The 18,194-nt window shown below is 44.4% G+C and overlaps 1 protein-coding gene across 1 annotated transcript in view; it reads left to right on the plus strand.

The window, feature by feature from the left end:
- Positions 1-4,780: 4,780 nt before the first annotated feature.
- Positions 4,781-18,194, plus strand: part of SLC10A1 (solute carrier family 10 (sodium/bile acid cotransporter), member 1) — an 18,130-nt gene continuing 4,716 nt past the window's right edge. The window contains exons 1-2 of the mRNA XM_011949669.1: positions 4,781-5,270; positions 11,046-11,256. Of these exons, the coding sequence (XP_011805059.1) occupies positions 4,915-5,270; positions 11,046-11,256 (567 nt within the window). The 5' untranslated portion in view covers positions 4,781-4,914. The remainder of the gene's footprint in view (positions 5,271-11,045; positions 11,257-18,194) is intronic.

Raw genomic sequence — 18,194 nt, forward strand, 5'->3', positions numbered from 1 at the left:
GTTTGGAACTCCTGGACTCAAGCAATCCTCCTGCCTCAGCCTCCCAAAGTGCTGGGATTACAGGCATGAGCCACCATGTCCAGCCCCTACAGATGCATTTATACCATAAGTCATGACCATATTTTTTTAATGGCTACATTCTTTTAAATGGGCCATGACCAATCGCCTACTAATAGATACTTAGGTTATTTCCAATAGTTCACTATTACAAAGCAATGCTGCAGTGAAAAATCTCTTTACATAGATCCTCAAGCAATTATTTCTATAGGATAATTTTCTACAAGTAGAATTCTGGTGTCAAGAGCAATGGCTGACTGAAGGCTTTTTATGCCACTTCAGAATCTGGGAAAATAGCTCACTTTTGTCAGAGGACATCAAAATGTCCCTTAAGTAAATTTACTCAGCCACCACTACCCCCATGATTGTTTGGATGTTATGTTTGTTGTGTTGCTTGGTACATCCAGCCTGTGAAAAACGAGTCTAGGCCAGTTTGGAAAAAATATGCAATCACAGGAGCTTTTCCAGTCAAAGCTTTCAGGTCTCCAAAAGCAGGTTAACTTGGGAGACAGGATGAGGCAAAAGTAGGAGCAGGTCAGAAGAGCAGCTGGGGCGCGGAACCAGGCTGGGCGAGAATACCAATCGTACCACTCACCAGCCACGTGAATTGGGCGGATTATTTAACCACTCTAAGCCTTTTCCTAACCTATAAAATAAGGATAGAAATAGCATCTTATCTCATAAGGCTATTATGAAGACTAAATAAGAAACGTGGGCATTTAGTGCTATAAATTTCCCTCTTAACACTGCCTTCGCTGTGTCCCAGAGATTCTGGTACGTTGTATCTTTGTTCTCATTAGTTTCAAATAACTTCTTGATTTCTCCCTTAATTTAATTATTTGCCCAAAAGTCATTCAGGAGGATGTTTTTTAATTTCCATGTAAATGTATGGTTTTGAGCAATTTTCTTTGTATTCAATTCTATTTTTGTTGCATTGTTGTCCAAGAGTGTGATTGGTGTAATTTTTTTTTTTTTTTTTTGTATTGGCTAAGAACTGCTTTATGTCCAATTCTTTGGTTGATTTTAGTGAATGTGCCATGTGGCGATGAGAAGAATGTATACTCTGTTGTTTTGGGGTGGAGAGTTCTATAGATGTCTACTAGGTCTGTTCAGTCAAGTGTTAAGTTCAGGTCCTGAGTATCTTTGCTTTTGATTCGTCTTGCCTTGGCGATCTGTCTAATACTGTCAGTGGGGTGTTGAAGTCTCCCTCTGTTATCGTGCGGGAGTCTAAGTCTCTTCATGGGTCTCTCAGAACTTGCTTTATGCATTCATCCCCTCTGAAGGATGCAGCAACAAGGCATTATTTGCAGAGAGCAGCCCTCATCAGTCACTGAATCTGCCAGCACCTTGATCTTAGACTTTCCAGCCTCCAGAATTATAAAAAATAAATTTCTATGATTTAATTTAAAAAAGAACTTGCTTTATGAATCTGGGTATTCCTGTGTTTGGTGCATCTATATTTAGGATAGTTAGGCCTTTTTGTTGATTGGAACTCTTTGCCATGATGTCATGCCCTTCTTTGTCTGTTTTCATCTTTGTTGGCTTACAGTCTGCTTTGTCTAAAATTAGGATTGCAACCCGTGCTTTTTTCTGATTTCCATTTGCTTGGTAGATTTTTCTCTGTCACTTTATTTTAAGCCTATGGGTGCCATTGCATGTTAAATGGGTCTCTTGAAGACAGCATGCTGTTCGGCCTTGCTTCTTTATCCAGCTTGCCACTCTGTGCCTTTTACTTGGGGCATTTAGCCCATTTACATTCAAGGTAAAGGGGACACTTATACACTGCTGGTGGAAGTATAAATTAGTTAAACCATTGTGGAAAATAGTGTGGCAATTTCTCAAAGAACTAAAAACAGAACTACTGTTCAACGCAGCAATCTCATTACTGGGTATATACCCAAAGGAATATAAGTCATTCTACCATAAAGACACATGCACACATGTGTTCACTGCAACACTATTCACAATAGCAAAGACATAGAATCAATCTAAATGCCCATCAACAGTAGGCTGGATACAGAAAATGTGGTACATATACACCATGGAATCTATGCAGCCATAAAAAAGAATGAGATCATGTTCTCTGCAGGAACCTAGATGGAGCTGGAGGCCAATATTCTTAGCAAGCTAATGCAGGAACAGAAAACCAAATACCACATGTTCTCACTGATAAGTGGGAGCTAAATAATGAGAACTAATGGGCACGAAGAGGGAACAACAGACACTGGGGCCTACTTGAGGGAGGAGGGTGGAAAAAGGGAGAGAATCAGGAAAAATAACTATCAGAACTATCAGGTACTATGCTTAGTACCTGGGTGACAAAGTGGTTCATGCACCAAACCCCCATAACACAAGTTGGCCTGTAACAACAAACCTGTACATGTACCCCTAAATCTAAAATAAAAGTTAAAAAGAAATGTGATTTAAATCACAGCATCCATCAATCACACAGCGTGGGCCCAACAACTCCCAGGTATCATTAACATAATACCAAAAGATCTTCCTGTCCCCAAAATTGTATGAAATTAGAGTAGATTCCAAGGGGATATGGGGAAAAGAATGGAGGGTGTCAGGTTCCTAGAAGAGATTTTTCCATTCTCTGCAAACGCACATTGCTAGGAAGAGAGCGAATGGGGAGGAGTGGGAGAAGGGGTCGCCAGGGCAAGAAACTGTGTTTTCTCAAAGGGAAAAACTCACAGTAGGGTTTCTGAGAAGAGCTGAGGAGGGAGAGTTGATAGAGACTACATGATTTAGAATCCAGGTTATGAATGTGTTCATGGGAACTCTTCTCTTTGGATGTGCACAATCGGATCAATAGACACATGCCCAGACCCTACTCTTTAACAGATATTGGTCAATTCCTCATCACCCTTTGGCATCAGGCAAATGTGTAAAAAGCTAACTTCTTCCTTTGACTTCAAGGCCTCATGTACAGTTGCACAAGACATCTGTAGAGTGGCGTCCCTGGCATTGTGCAGTGCCCAACCTGAACAGGTGTACTTGGCAGCCCTGCATGGCCTCCACCCTCACGAGCTTCCATATTGCATTGTGTACCATCTGGCCACCTGTGGTCTTATACAGACCATCAAGTCCCTGAGAACAGGAACATGAATTATATCATTTTTGGTTTTTGGTTTGTTTTTTTTTTTTTTTGCCTCCCATGGTGACTGGTACTCAGTGATCAATATTTCTCCCCTAGCAACTCTGTTCCCTTCTGATTAGCCCCAGAGAGAGGAAGCAGACTCCTTTGAGACTCAACCCTACCCTGTGGGAACACTCAGTCCAGACATCACATCCAGTGCCCAGTCCTCTGCCTGCCCTCCCTTTGATACCAGCCCAACTCAAGCACCTGAAAATCATTAGCAGAGACTCTCAAAGGAAAAGGGGCTTCAAGTTCATGTCACCCAGGGCCACAGTATATGGCCCTGCAAGTTGTCCACCGCACAAGCCCAGGGAGCAGCCTTTTCTTGGATATGATGCAATATGTATGGATCCTGCCATCCAACCCTTATCCAAGCAGGATTCCAGAGACCTCAAGGCCATCCTTGGAGAGCTCTCATTTTCAGGTAGTTCCTTGCACCAAGCCAAAAATCTGTCCCCATATCCACCCAACAGTGGTTCACACCCTGGTCCCTATTCTGCCCTCTGGAGTCCTACATACAAAGCCTAATCACCTGTTTCAGACCCCACCCAGGCCTCCTGGGTTCCAACCAAGCCAAGAGGCAATTGTGTTTCTGAAGGAGACCCCTCCCTTGTCCCACCTCTGCAGTGGGGATAGATGGAAAGAGCAAGGCTTAGGATAACCTCACACGCTAGGTGGCCCTGCCCCTGGCATGCCCACCTCTCTCTGCTGCTGCTGCACACCTCAAGCCTGTCTCCCAGCCTGAAACACACAGGCCCAGTGAAAAAGTAAAGCAGTCAGGAAGTCAGGTAGAAAAGACTGCATTCCTCCTTCCTTCTCAGCAAGTTCCCCAAGCAGTGGGCCTCCTCGGGCACAAAGCAATCTCCACGGCCAGGGTTCCCTCAGGATGCTCTTTGGGGAAAGAGCCTCCAAGCTTCCTGAGAGCCCACCCACCATCCCAGCTGGTTATTCCCTCTGACGGTAAGCATTCCAGGGAGTGTGGAGCAGCCACCACCAGTATTCCTCCTTGGGACTCATACAGTCCCAGTTTGGGGATAAGATAAAAGTTTCCCCGGGAGGATGCCAGGGAGGACACTGGCATCCTCTCAGCTCCCAGGAAAAGGGTCATGGACACATCCCCTCCTGGAGGCCAGTGACATTGCCTGTCCCACACCCCCTTGGGCTATGCTACCTATATCCAGGAACCAAAGGCAACACCCAGCTCCTTTCACTCTCATGGGTTCTGGGGACAAATGATAACCCACTGGACAAGGGGAGGACACCTTTCCCCAACCAAGAAATTAAGGAATCAAGGGCTGAGCTGGGAACAGCAGCTGCAGGGAAGGAGATGGACTGGACCTGGATTCAGGTGGGCCCTGGGCAGGTCCCCAGGAACCGAATGCCTATGAGGCACACTCAGTGGAGGGCAAAGGGGAGAAATAAGCCCAGAAGCAGCAAAGTGACAAGGGAGGACTACGAGTAGCATCCAGGAATTCAGCAGAGGTCAGCGAGCTTGGGAGAGCTAGGGCAGGCAGATAAGGTTCTGGGCTGTTCCTCTTTGGGGCAACAGCCAGAGAAATAGCTCAGCTAGTTGCATAACCCTTCTATTTGCCCAGAGCTTTTGTCCAGAAACTCTCTGTCCTGAAAGGTGATTAAAGAAGGCATCCAGCAAGAACTGCACAAGAAACGGAGTCAGCCGGAGAACAAAGAGTGGTCTTCCACTGCCTCACAGGAGGATGGAGGCCCACAACGCATCTGCACCTTTCAACTTCACCCTGCCACCCAACTTTGGCAAGCGCCCCACAGACCTGGCACTGAGCATCATCCTGGTGTTCATGTTGTTCTTCGTTATGCTCTCGCTGGGCTGCACCATGGAGTTCAGCAAGATCAAGGCTCACTTATGGAAGCCTAAAGGACTGGCCATCGCCCTGGTGGCACAGTATGGCATCATGCCCCTTACAGCCTTTGTGCTGGGCAAGGTCTTCCAGTTGAACAACATTGAGGCGCTGGCCATCCTGGTCTGTGGCTGCTCACCTGGAGGGAACCTGTCCAATGTCTTCAGTCTGGCCATGAAGGGGGACATGAACCTCAGGTAGGCCTGGGGGTGAGGAGGGAACAGCCTGAGACAGGAGCTACATTAGAGATGTCACAATTGAGGGGAAGAGCTGGGCTAAAGCCAGGAAGGAGTGAATGCAGCCTGGGTGAAGGCTAGGGCAGGGGGAGGCTGGCATTTATTGCCAAGAGCTTATGCTGGGATGGGGACAGGAGTTGGGGTATGTCTGGTTTAAGCACCAAGCCAAAGGGACCATACTGGTCCAGGAAGCTCGTGGTGATCTCCTTGCTTCCAGAGGTGTCTCAAGGATTGTCTTAAGGAGCATTGATTTAAGCCAAAGGAACCTCTGGAGAACTGCATCCACCTACAACAGTGGACAGGTTGCCTGCTTTGAGCCCAGAGATTTAAAAGGCAGTGTGATTCGTTCCAAACATCACCAGGAAGATCAAGGTGACTTGGAACCAAATGAGCACCTCAAATTCCTGCAAAGCAGGCAAGAATTTCCAAAAGGTCCTCCCAATTACCTGGTCATCTGAGATGTTTTCTCTTTAAAGTCCCTCATTCCCCATCAGATGCAGTGACGTTTCCATGCAAAGGCACAACCAGGGAGATCGCAGCGTTTCCCAGCACCCACTCAGGATATGCCAGCCCCATCTCAGCCACCCTGGTAAAGGGAAGACAGCAGCACCCCCTAAAGCCCTGCCCAAAGCATTATAAGCAGAAATCAGCAAGGGCTCGCTCCTGCAGACGCAGCATGCAGGGGCTGGTTGATGCTCATCCTTGCAAACAGGGGGGACTCTAGTCTTGAACACCTGCCAGAGGAGCTACTTCAGACCCGTTCCAGCTCCAGCTCCAGCAGCCTCTGCTGAAGCTAAAGAAGACTCACTCGCAGAAGCTCTTGCTTTTAGCGAAACCTCAGTCTCAAGCCAGTCCCTCTAACTTTTTACCATTAAGTTTAGTGTTTAATATACTTTTCTAATAGATTTCCTTTCAAGTTAAGGAATTTTCATTCTGTTGCTAGGAATTTTCATTCCGTTCATTCAAAATCATACTATTATGTAAGAACATTAAATTTTGTTGAATGACTTTTCTGTATCTACAAAATTATATCATTTCTTTAATCTAATAATATAGTAGTATGTATTAATAGATTATCTAATGTTGAATCATTCTTACTCATCTTGTTCAATTGTATTACTTTTTTAAAGCACTGCTTGATTTATTCGCTAATATTTTATTATTTTTGCTTCTACGTTCATAAATAAGAGTGGCCCCCAATTTTCTTTTCTCATATCATTCTCCAGCCTGTTAGTTCCAAGATCATATCAACCTTATACAATAAATGGGGGCATGTTTCCACTTTTTATATTATCTGGATAGATTTGCATAATATTGCAGCAATCTGCACTTTGCATGTTTAGTAGAACACTACCGTAAGACAGTATAAATCATGTGGGGTTCTAGAAGATATGTTTTGAACTGCTTATTAAATGTCTTTTTTTTTTTTTTTTTTTTTGAGACGTAGTCTCGCTCTGTCACCCAGGCTGGAGTGCTGTGGCCGGATCTCAGCTCACTGCAAGCTCTGCCTCCCGGGTTCACACCATTCTCCTGCCTCAGCCTCACGGGTAGCTGGGACTACAGGCGCCGCCACCTCGCCCGGCTAGTTTTCTGTAGTTTTTTTTAGTAGAGATGGGGTTTCACCGTGTTAGCCAGGATGGTCTCCATCTCCTGACCTCGTGATCCGCCCATCTCGGCCTCCCAAAGTGCTGGGATTACAGGCTTGAGCCACCGCGCCCGGCTAAATGTCTTCAATAATTCTAAGTTGAACCAGGTTTTTGGCTTCATATTGACTTGGTTTTGTAGGTTATATTTCCCAAGAAATTGTCCATTTAAGTTAAAAATGAAAGTATGAAAATGTCTGTAGTTTATTTTATGACTTTTTAAAATCTTCATTGTCTCTGTAATTACGTTCCCTTTTTCACATTAACATCATCAGTTAGTGCTCTCTCTCTTTTCCCTGGTCTGTCTTGCCAGAGGTGTCTATTTAACTGACCTTTAAGAAAAAAAAGAAAAACAAACAAAAAAACCCTACTTTTGGTTTTACTGATCCTCTCTAACAATTTACAAAACTTAAAAAATTTCTTCCTTTTCTTTGTATTGGGTTTTTCTCTTTCTAACCTCTTGAGTAAGGTGCTTAACTCATTAATTTTTAGTCTGTCTTCTTTTTCGATATAAATATGTAAGGCTATAAATTGCCCTTTAATAATTGCTTTATTTACTCCTGGCATGGTTTTTAAATTACTTTTTATTGAGATATAATTCACATACCATAAAATCCATTCTTTAAAAAGTACAATGCCTTGGTTTTTAGCATATTTCCAAGGCTGTGAAACTATCACCATTATCTAATTTCAGAACATTTTCAATACCCCAAAAAGGAACTCCATCCCATTTAGCAGGACTCCCCATTTCTCCCTCCCCTTCTAACCCTTGACAACCACTAATCTACTTTCTGTCTCTATGGATTTCACATAAATGGAAGCATTCAATATGTGACCTTTTGTATCTATATTTCTTTCACTTAGCATAATATTTTCAAGGTGCACTCATGTGACAGCATGTCACAATACTTCATTTTTGTAATTGAATAATATCCCATTGTATGGATATAATGCATTTTGCTCATCCATTCATTCAGCTGATGGACATATGGGTTGTTTCTACTTGTTGCCTAGTATGAATAATGTCTACGGAAGCTCATAGGCAAGTTTTTGTGTGAACATGCTTTCTATTCCCTTGGAATATATACCTAAGAGTAGAATTGCTGGGTTATACGGTGACTCTGTGTTTACATTTTTGAGAAACTGCCAAACTGTTTTCCAAAGCACCATTTTACATTCCCACCAGCAGTGTATGAGGATTCCAAATTTTCCACATACCCTGCAACACTTGTTATTGTCCATCTTTTTAATTATAGCCATGCTAGCAGATATTAAGTGGTATCTCATAGTGGTTTTGATTTGCATTTTCCTAATAAGTAATGATGTTGAGCATTTTTTTATGTGCTCATTGGCCATTTGTAAATCTTCTTTGGGAAAACATCTCATTCAAATCCTTCGCCCATTTTTTACTTTATTATTATTGCATTAAAAGAGTTCTTCAGATATTCTGAATACTAGACCCTTATCAGATATATGACTTGCAAATATTTTCTCCCATTCTCTGGTTGGCTTTTCACTTTCTTGATGGTGTCCTTTGTATCACAAGTTTTTAATATTAATAAAGTGATTCATCTGTTTTTTCTTTGGCTGTTTGTGCTTTAGATGTCCTATATAAGAAACCAGGCTAGGCGCGGTGGCTCAAGCCTGTAATCCCAGCACTTTGGGAGGCCGAGACGGGTGGATCACGAGGTCAGGAGATCAAGACCATCCTGGCTAATACGGTGAAACCCTGTCTCTACTAAAAAATACAAAAATCTAGCCGAGGCCGGGCGCGGTGGCTCAAGCCTGTAATCCCAGCACTTTGGGAGGCCGAGACGGGTGGATCACGAGGTCAGGAGATCAAGACCATCCTGGCTAATACGGTGAAACCCCGTCTCTACTAAAAAATACAAAAATCTAGCCGAGGCCGGGCGCGGTGGCTCAAGCCTGTAATCCCAGCACTTTGGGAGGCCGAGACGGGCGGATCACGAGGTCAGGAGATCGAGACCATCCTGGCTAACACGGTGAAACCCCGTCTCTACTAAAAAAATACAAAAAACTAGCCGGGCGACGTGGCGGGCGCCTGTAGTCCCAGCTACTTGGGAGGCTGAGGCAGGGGAATGGCCTAAACCCGGAAGGCGGAGCTTGCAGTGAGCTGAGATCCTGCCACTGCACTCCAGCCCGGGCGACAGAGTGAGACTCCGTCTCAAAAAAAAAAAAAAAAAAAAAAAAAAACACCCTCTCTTTAAACAAAAAACCAGTCCCCTCACCATGTTTTTTAAATATGTATTTTACTATTTTTATGTTCTAAATACTTTTTCCACCATAATTTCATATTTGATTGATGATATAATTAGAAAGTTCCCTTCCCCCCACCCCATGATCCTTTTATAATTTATTGGTTGCTCAGTTTCAATGCTCCTCCCATCCCAGGTCTAAGACCTCAATTCTGGTCCCTCCCTGGGGCATGAAAGAGTGCCAAGACTAACACTCCACTCCCCTCCATAACCCCTTTATACAGTGAAGCTGTTTGTTCATCTGTTTGTATGTAGACACAGGGGTCTTACTTTGTTGCCCAGGCTGGTCTCAAACTCCTGGCTTCAAGCAATCCTCCCTCCTCGGCCCCCCAAAATGCTGGGATTATAAGCATAAGCCACTATGCCACACTTAAAATAATGTTAATTTCTTACAAGCTCAAGTGTGTATTTAAGTGTTCATGGGGGTTGGGGAGTTCCTATTATCTAGTTCACAATTTTCTTTGAGGGACTCTCCTCACCTCTAACAGCTCTTATCCTTATGACATGTCTACCTGTTGTTCTTGATAGCTACGCTCTGGAACCTTTGATATAGGCTGCTCTTGATGCATATTTAAGTCATATTCCATCTTTATGGAAATAATGAAAGAAGTGTAGATGGAGGGTGGGGCTGTGGGGAGGAGGAGGGACACACTGAGTGTGGTTTTCCTAGGGTCTTGCCAAGCCCTCACCTCCCAACCACCTTCCCACTGGAATAAAAATCAGAGCCATATATTTTTAATGTGAATGTCCATAAATCCAAGGAGATGCCCTATCAGCTTCCTTCTCAGTTGACCTTTCCAGAAGGCCTCTCCCTAGACAGGGTCCTGGGACTAACATATATAAGATTCCAAATGGAAAAGGAAATTGGACAAGCAGGATACATATTAGAGCTGGAAGGATATATTATTCAGGCTCTGAGTATCACACTCAATTTATTTTAAATAATATCAGGAGGAACCAGAAAGTAAAGAGCATGAGAACACCAGAGTTGGGGACTGGAATACTATCCAAGATGCAAAGCAAGTCTGACCAAGTTATCTTGTCACTTACTCAACATGGGTATCTATTACTGCCTTCTCTACTACCCCACCATTATGGCCCTTCCATTATTCTGTTTCTTACTGCTTCACTATTTCTTGTACAGTCCTTTTAATCATGATATCTGTTTACTGATTTTTCTTAGTAGGGTTTTTGGCTTCTGCCTGACCATCACTCCCATGCCACCTATCCCCAAAGACCAAGTGCCCTGTCACTGTGTCTCACACTCAGACTCCCCACAAGGTAAAATGTGCTGATATAGCTAATCGTTATTGAATCCGTTGGACAAAGCCACTACAACCAGCCATTCCCTAGGCTCTAAACCAGACATTTAGTAACTGTGAGTCAGGTGCTATTCCCTGGTCCAGTGGGCTAACGACCAGAGTAATGGGATCACACAGTTAGCTTTCTACAAAATGGGCTTGGCATGGGGAAGGTGCTCAATGCAAAAAGGGTTCTATTACAGAGAAGGATATTAGAATGGCTCCTTCCACAATGAAGCACACAGGGATTGAAGCAGTTGAGCCAGCCTAAGTTCAAATCCTGCCTTGGCCACTTACTACCTTGTGTGACTTCGAGCAGGACACAACTCTTTTAGTCTCCAGCTTCCTTGTCAGCAAAAAGAAGAGAGTATGCTTACTGCCTAATGATATGGGGGAAAGGAACTGAAGTCATATATGTCAAGCACTTAGCACAGTGACTGGCACTTAGCAGGCGCTCAACAAAATAGTCTGTATTTATGGGCTCTTTCTCTCCCCTCTTCCCATGTCTCCCACCAGCATTGTGATGACCACCTGCTCCACCTTCTGTGCCCTTGGCATGATGCCTCTCCTCCTGTACCTCTACTCCAGGGGGATCTATGATGGGGACCTGAAAGACAAGGTGCCCTATGGACGCATCATATTATCACTGGTCCCGGTTCTCATTCCTTGCACCATTGGGATCGTCCTCAAATCCAAACGGCCACAATACATGCGCTATGTCATCAAGGTAAGAACCTGGGGGCTTGACAAATTATGGCAAAAGAATAAAAACACTATATACAACTACACGGTATAATCACTATATTAATAATAAACACATATATGCTCCTACTAGATGCTAAGTTTTATGCTATGCACTCTGAGGATTCAATGTCACCAGAGTCTGATCTTTGCACAAACTGAAGTAACACATGAGGCCGGTGCAGTGGCTCATGCCTGTAATCCCAACACTTTGGGAAGCTGAGGCGGGTGGATCACTTGAGGTCAGAAGTTTGAGACCAGCCTGACCAACATGGCAAAACCCCATCTCTACTAAAAATACAAAAAAAAAAAAATTAAAAAATTAGCCCAGCATAGTAGCAAGTGCCTGTAATCCCAGCTACTCAGGAGTCTGAGGCAGCAGAATCGCTTGAACCAGGGAGGCAGGGGTTGCAGTGAGCTGAGATCATGCCACTGCACTCCAGCCTGGGCCACAAAGCAAGACTCCATTTCTTTTTTTTTTTTTTTTTGAGACGGAGTCTAGCTCTGTCGCCCAGGCTGGAGTGCAGTGGCGCGATCTCAGCTCACTGCAAGCTCCGCCTCCCGGGTTTACGCCATTCTCCTGCCTCAGCCTCCCGAGTAGCTGGGACTACAGGTGCCCGCCATCTCGCCCGGCTAGTTTTTGTATTTTTTAGTAGAGACGGGGTTTCACCGTGTAGCTCAGGATGGTCTCGATCTCCTGACCTCGTGATCCGCCCGTCTCGGCCTCCCAAAGTGCTGGGATTACAGGCTTGAGCCACCGCGCCCGGCCTGCAAGACTCCATTTCTAAAAAGAAAAAAAAAAAGAGAGAGAGAGAGAGAGAAGATCCAATTCCAGTGTACATACAAGTATTTGCAGAAGGCAAGGAGATGGGAACAGTGAGGGCTGGAGTAGTAAAGGAGGCTTCTTAAAAAGGAAGGGCTTGAGGCATTTAGGTAAACCTGGGGAGAAGCCTGAATAGAGGAGGTGAGAGGGCACCAAGGGCAAATTTGGCAGATGTGGCAAGAAGCTAGAGGAGAGAGGTAGTATACCCATTCCCAGCATTTTAGGAGAGGGACGGGGTGGGAAGCCGAGTGAATTAAGGCCACAAAGGTTTTGAGGAGCACCGCGGTCATAGACAGGGCATCATGCCACTGCCTTGTGTGCAGAAAAATCCCAGACTCTTAGAGTGCAGCTATGGTCTCTCCACCAACATTTTCAACCTTGGAGTTCAGTCTCTGCCAGCCTCCCCCTTGGCTCACTGTTCATCCCACAGAGCCAGGGGGTCATCCTGGTCCTCAGGAAGGACTTGATCTCCTTGGAGTTCAGTCTCTGCCAGCCTCCCCCTTGGCTCACTGTTCATCCCACAGAGCCAGGGGGTCATCCTGGTCCTCAGGAAGGACTTGATCTCCTATACTGTCTCTGCCCTTGCATCAATGCCTCTGGCCTGGTCTGTAAGGCATGCTGCTGAGAACCCCAAAGTTTGGCAGCAGCTTTGAGCCTGGAACAAAGTAGTCAAGAGTCCAGTTTTCAGGGGGGTTTTATTTTCACACTACTATTGTCTCAAGAGTAGTTTTGCCCTTTCCCTGTCCCATGGCCACTTCCCGCCTGCTGGAGGGCATGGAGAAATCATCCCTCCTCCTTTCCCTGGCCGGTCACCCCACCTCAGCATCATTCTCTCCACCCTTGTACTCATAGACCTCCTTTTAGTGATTATGCCCCTGGTCCAGCAGCCTCCTCTCTCTCACTCTCATTTCTAAAACATCTCTGTATTGGTTCTTCACAGTCAGCTTGGACACAGACTCACATATCTCTTACTTTCAAAAAACAGAACAAAAACTATCTCTCACTGGGATTTCTTGTGGAATCTACCTCCCATTCCACCTAATACCTCCCCCTTTGGTCCCCTTCCTAGCCAGGCTTCATGAAAAATCACCCTCACTCCTCTCTCTCTCTGTCAATCGCTGCCTCTCAGACATCTTCCATTTCTCCCATGCCACCACCAGAGCTCTCTCACGAGTGACCAGGCCCTCAGCAATTTGTTTCCATTATTTGAATCCCTCTCTTCTCTCCTCCTTGGTCTCCCATCCACCCAGCATCTTGATGACCACCTGCTCTACTTTCTCTGCTAAATCCAATGGACATTTCTCAATCCTTCCTTGACCTTCTAGCAGCATTGGACATAGTTGACCACTGCCTCCTCCTCAAAAGCCTTCTGTCAGCTTTAGTGACTCTAGGCTCTGTTGCTTTCCTCCTGCCTCTCATGACCTCCTTCGGACTCCTTTATGAGTTCCTCTGGTCAAAGGCACCTCTCTGCATTCAGACCAAGCTTTCTGCCTTTCTCACCAGACCTCTCCTAGCCCAGGATCTGATCCCTCTCAGGTCTGCAATTACCATCTGCAAGCTGAGACTTTCAGAACAGCATCATCTGACCTCAGCTCTCTCCTGACTCCAGAATCCATTTATTATCTACTGATCTATCTGAATATACCTCGGGCATTTAAAACTCAATATATGTTAAATAAGTCGTCTCCTCCCGCTGTGTGGTTATCTCAGTCAGTGGCACTCTGTGTGCGCCCAATTGCCTCAACCGGAAACTGGAAGTCATTCTCAATGTTCCCTTCTCCCTCACCACTCACACCTATCTGATTAATGACCGTCAATTCCACTTTCTGTTGCTGGAATCCATTCATTCCTCTCCATCCTTACCTCTCACTAGACAACTCAAATGGCCTTCTCATCCAACCTCCTCACCCAGTTTTAACCTGAGGGTGAAGATATAAAGTACAAACTCTATCATGTCTCTCCACTGCTTAAAGCCTCTCACTGGTTCCTTCCCCCTAGGATAGAGTTTAAACTTCTTAATGTGGCACTTCTTGATTTGGTCTCAATTGACCTTACCAGTCTCAGCTCTTTTCTCTTTGCACATGCCCTTCCCTTCACCTGAAACACTCTTCCTCCCAATTCTCACCCCACTCACCATCTTTCACTGGGTCACTCCCACTCATCCTTTAAGTCTCAACACAAATAGCGCCCCCTCCAGGAAGCCTTCCTTAAACCTCTTAAGCCTGAGTAGGATGCTTGTCCTATCCATTCCCATAGCACCCAACACTCCAGCCAACCCCTGTAGAAATTATTATACTGCATTAAAAATACCTGTTCATGTTTATTCCCCACTTATTTCTCAAGAAGCAAGACCATAAGGCTATGTCTTAATTAACACTGAATCCACAGCATCTATCACAGTGCCCCCACAGCCAATGCCTGAGAATAGATAAAGGAATGAAGGGCAAGTCCTGTCTGCTGCTCTTCCACACACCAGTAGAAAAACAACATACACAGAGAAACATGTTTGTGTGCATCATTTCATTTCTTTAAGGTAGTTTGTGGGGTGCATCAGATTGCTTTTTTAAAAATCCTAAACACCCACAAACGATCTTAAATAAATGCATATAAAATATAAAGAATATTAAAAGGTGAAGTGACCACTGCTATCATTTAATGCTACTCTACCCTCCCCTGTTTTATAGGTGGGAAACTGGGGACCAGAATACCAAATCACACTGCTAACAACAAATGATGCAAGAGCATGTCTCCTTTCTACCCCAGAGTAGCTTTAAAAGCGTTTCTCTGAGGTTGCAAAAAGTAGAATCTCAAATTTTAAAGCTGGAGAAGCCTTTAAGATGAAGTTCAGTCTCCTGCCTTATTCTCAATTTGCAGATAGAGTAACTGAGGCCCGGAAAAGTTACTTGGCAGAGCCAGGATTGTCTCAACCACTCTCTGTTCCTGTTGTATTGCACATCCACTACTCAATGCCAAAGAGGAAATGAAGTCAAAATGAAGCCAGAGAACATTAAAAGGGCTAAGAAATACCTTGGCTAGAAAGACAGAGACTAGTAATAAGGGACTACATAAAAGGTGATCTAAAAAACCTAGGCATGCCCTGGACCCATTTTGTCCCTGGTTAAACCTCCAGGGTTAAACAACCACAAAGTCAACAGCTACAGTGATTTTCCTATTTTCCAAAACTGGAATCTCTCCTGTGAGGATGCAGAGACAAACATGTGGGTCAAGTTGCAAAGGCTGAGGTTCCCTTGTTTCTTTGGTTCTTTGAGGACATATGGCTCTTTGAGGACTATGCTCATCCTTTGTCACCCTGTCCTATAAATAATACAGTGAGTGCCAAACTGGAAAATGAACAAATGATTGTCCTGGCCTCTTTGCACACTTAACCCTCCTAGGACCTTGCAAATCAAAATAACTCAACTTTCAATAACTAGCTCTGGCAGCAGGTATCTACTCACACTGGGTTCAACCAGTTGCATTCGCTGGTAGAAGGTCACATTTAGATATACCAAGATACAATTTCAGGGATGCTCATTTTGAAAGGCAATTCAAGAAATTTTTAACTTACCCATGCAAGGGTTTATCCAAAGGCTATGTGGTTAGAAGGCTGATGAATCTGAGAATGACATGGTCCAGGAGCCACTTTCACCATAAGCCATCCACCATTCTTTAATAAGGATCCCACCATTTCATTGACTTAACACTCTACTCATGCATTTCCCACACCTGCTGCTACTGATGAACTGACCCCTAACTCTCCTTTGTCTTATAGCTTCTGCCAACTTGTGGCTTCTGTTGCTCCCAGGCCTCTGTGTGTTTTGACACTTGTCCCTTCTATTGCTTCCTTCTCTGTAATCCTGCAAACTTCCTAAGTGAGAGAAACTGATTATTTCTACCACTCACCAGCCTGTGCAGGCCACCTTTGTGGGTAGCATGTGGACATGTCACCTCATGTGTCACTGGTAAGCCAACGGATTGGCTGCTCACTAATGGACACTCATCCCAGTTGTGAGCAGGGCAATGAAGTCAGGTGGTATCAAACCTGGTGGCCTATGGAGAAGCAACTACCGAGGGCCACTTGTCTCAGCAGGGGTTGTAGACAGGATAAATTTCCAGAAATGGCAGCGGTGAGAGTGACGAAACTCTAGAATGTTACATTCCTCCCCTTTGAGTAGTAATAGGAGTTACAGTTTAGTGAATGTTTCTTATATGCCAGGTCCTATGCTGTCAACCTCACTCAGGTTGAGTGACTCCCCAAAGCTTACACACCTGGGGACTAGCAAAGCAAGCTTTCCCACCTGGATCATATCCAAGTCTGTGCTCATAACCACAACTGTGCAGCCCCCAAGAGTCACAGAACATGAGTGAGAGAATAAGAGTGAATGCCTATACAGAGGAATAGGGCTTCTGGATCCGTGGACAATTCCTGTGCAGCCCAGTGCCTCCTAAATTATCCACTACACTCTTGATGGAGATAAAAACTATTTGACTGTTGGGTGGAGGACAAACTCGAAAGACAGAAATCCAAAAGGGGAAATCAACTAAAAATGCAAAGGTAAACTGAGAAGCTCATTAGCTAATAAGACTTTTAATAAAACTTGAAGCACATGGTTATTGAAGAGATGTGTGAAAGTCCTTCCTATGCTGGGATAGGACCACTAATGGGTATAGGTAATGTTTTATATGATCATATCAGTTGCAACAAGCATTAAAAACAGAAACACAAAGCTGTGCAGCTGAAATGTGAGCAACACAAATGTTAAAATGTCGTTAGGACATTATGAATGTACTTAATGCCACTGAACTGTGCACTCAAAAGTGATTAAAATGGCAAACTTTGCTATGCATATTTTACCACTTTTTTAAATGTTACTAGGAAATATAAAATGCAACACATGTGAATGAACCAAAAAGTGAACCAGCACATACAACTATTACAAAATAACATGGTAAGTTTGAGAAACATTTGCAAAGGAGGAAAAAGGGACAGTCTTAAATTTACACATACCTGTTTATCATTTTGGAGCATGCAATTCTCTCAAATGCACACTGGAAAGTACAAAGTTCACGGACGTGCACTTTGAAAGGTTGCATCCTATGTTGCACAATGAAAAATCCTATAATTGCCAGGTGCGGTGGCTCAAGCCTGTAATCCCAGCACTTTGGGAGGCTGAGACGGGCGGATCACGAGGTCAGGAGATCGAGACCATCCTGGCTAACACGGTGAAACCCTGTCTCTACTAAAAATACAAAAAACTAGCTGGGCGAGGTGGCAGGCGCCTGTAGTCCCAGCTACTCGAGAGGCTGAGGCAGGAGAATGGCGTAAACCCGGGAGGCGGAGCTTGCAGTGAGCTGAGATCCAGCCACTGCACTCCAGCCTGGGCCACAGAGCAAGACTCCGTCTCAAAAAAAAAAAAAAAGAAAAGAAAAATCCTATAATTTCATTCAGAGTAGACCCGCGTAGTTTCCAATAATGTTGTTATAACCCAAGACATTTCTGAAAGTTATTTTGGGAACTTCCTTCATATTCAATTTGCAGGTCACTCAAGAAAGTAGGTTTGTCCCCTTATTAGACATCATTTTGGGTTTAAAACCGTATTTACGGGCTTGATCATCCACCTTGACCAGCTTTGTTTCAAATGACTCTTGGCAATTTCCAGAAGTCAAATTGATCCTAAAATGGATAAAATCCCTATCTGTAATAAAGGTATTTGAGACAAATATGTATGACAAGTTCTAATGAGTTTCAAAGTATGTGGAACAATGACAGTATTGTAGGAATGTGTATATAAGTTCCAAAAATACTGACTTTGAAACTTTTAATATATGCATTTTGCAGGAGGCCTGAACAGCCTCATGTAACACTTCATTCAGTTTGCTATGCAGAGACATGTCAAAAGCAGAAACTGTGCTTGGTTGAGTTTCTAATAATCAGAGTGTTAATCAGCTGTCCCCAGGCTTCCTAGCTACTGATAAGAAATCTAAAAAGATGGGCTCGGGGAAGGTCCCTACTATGGCTTCCAGCGGGGTCCCAGTGAGCGCTGCTGGCTCCGCTAATGAAACTCCCGAAATACCAGACAACGTGGGAGATTGGCTTCGGG

Source organism: Colobus angolensis, unplaced genomic scaffold (genome assembly GCF_000951035.1).
Source record: "Colobus angolensis palliatus isolate OR3802 unplaced genomic scaffold, Cang.pa_1.0 Scaffold3, whole genome shotgun sequence".
NCBI lineage: Eukaryota > Metazoa > Chordata > Mammalia > Primates > Cercopithecidae > Colobus > Colobus angolensis.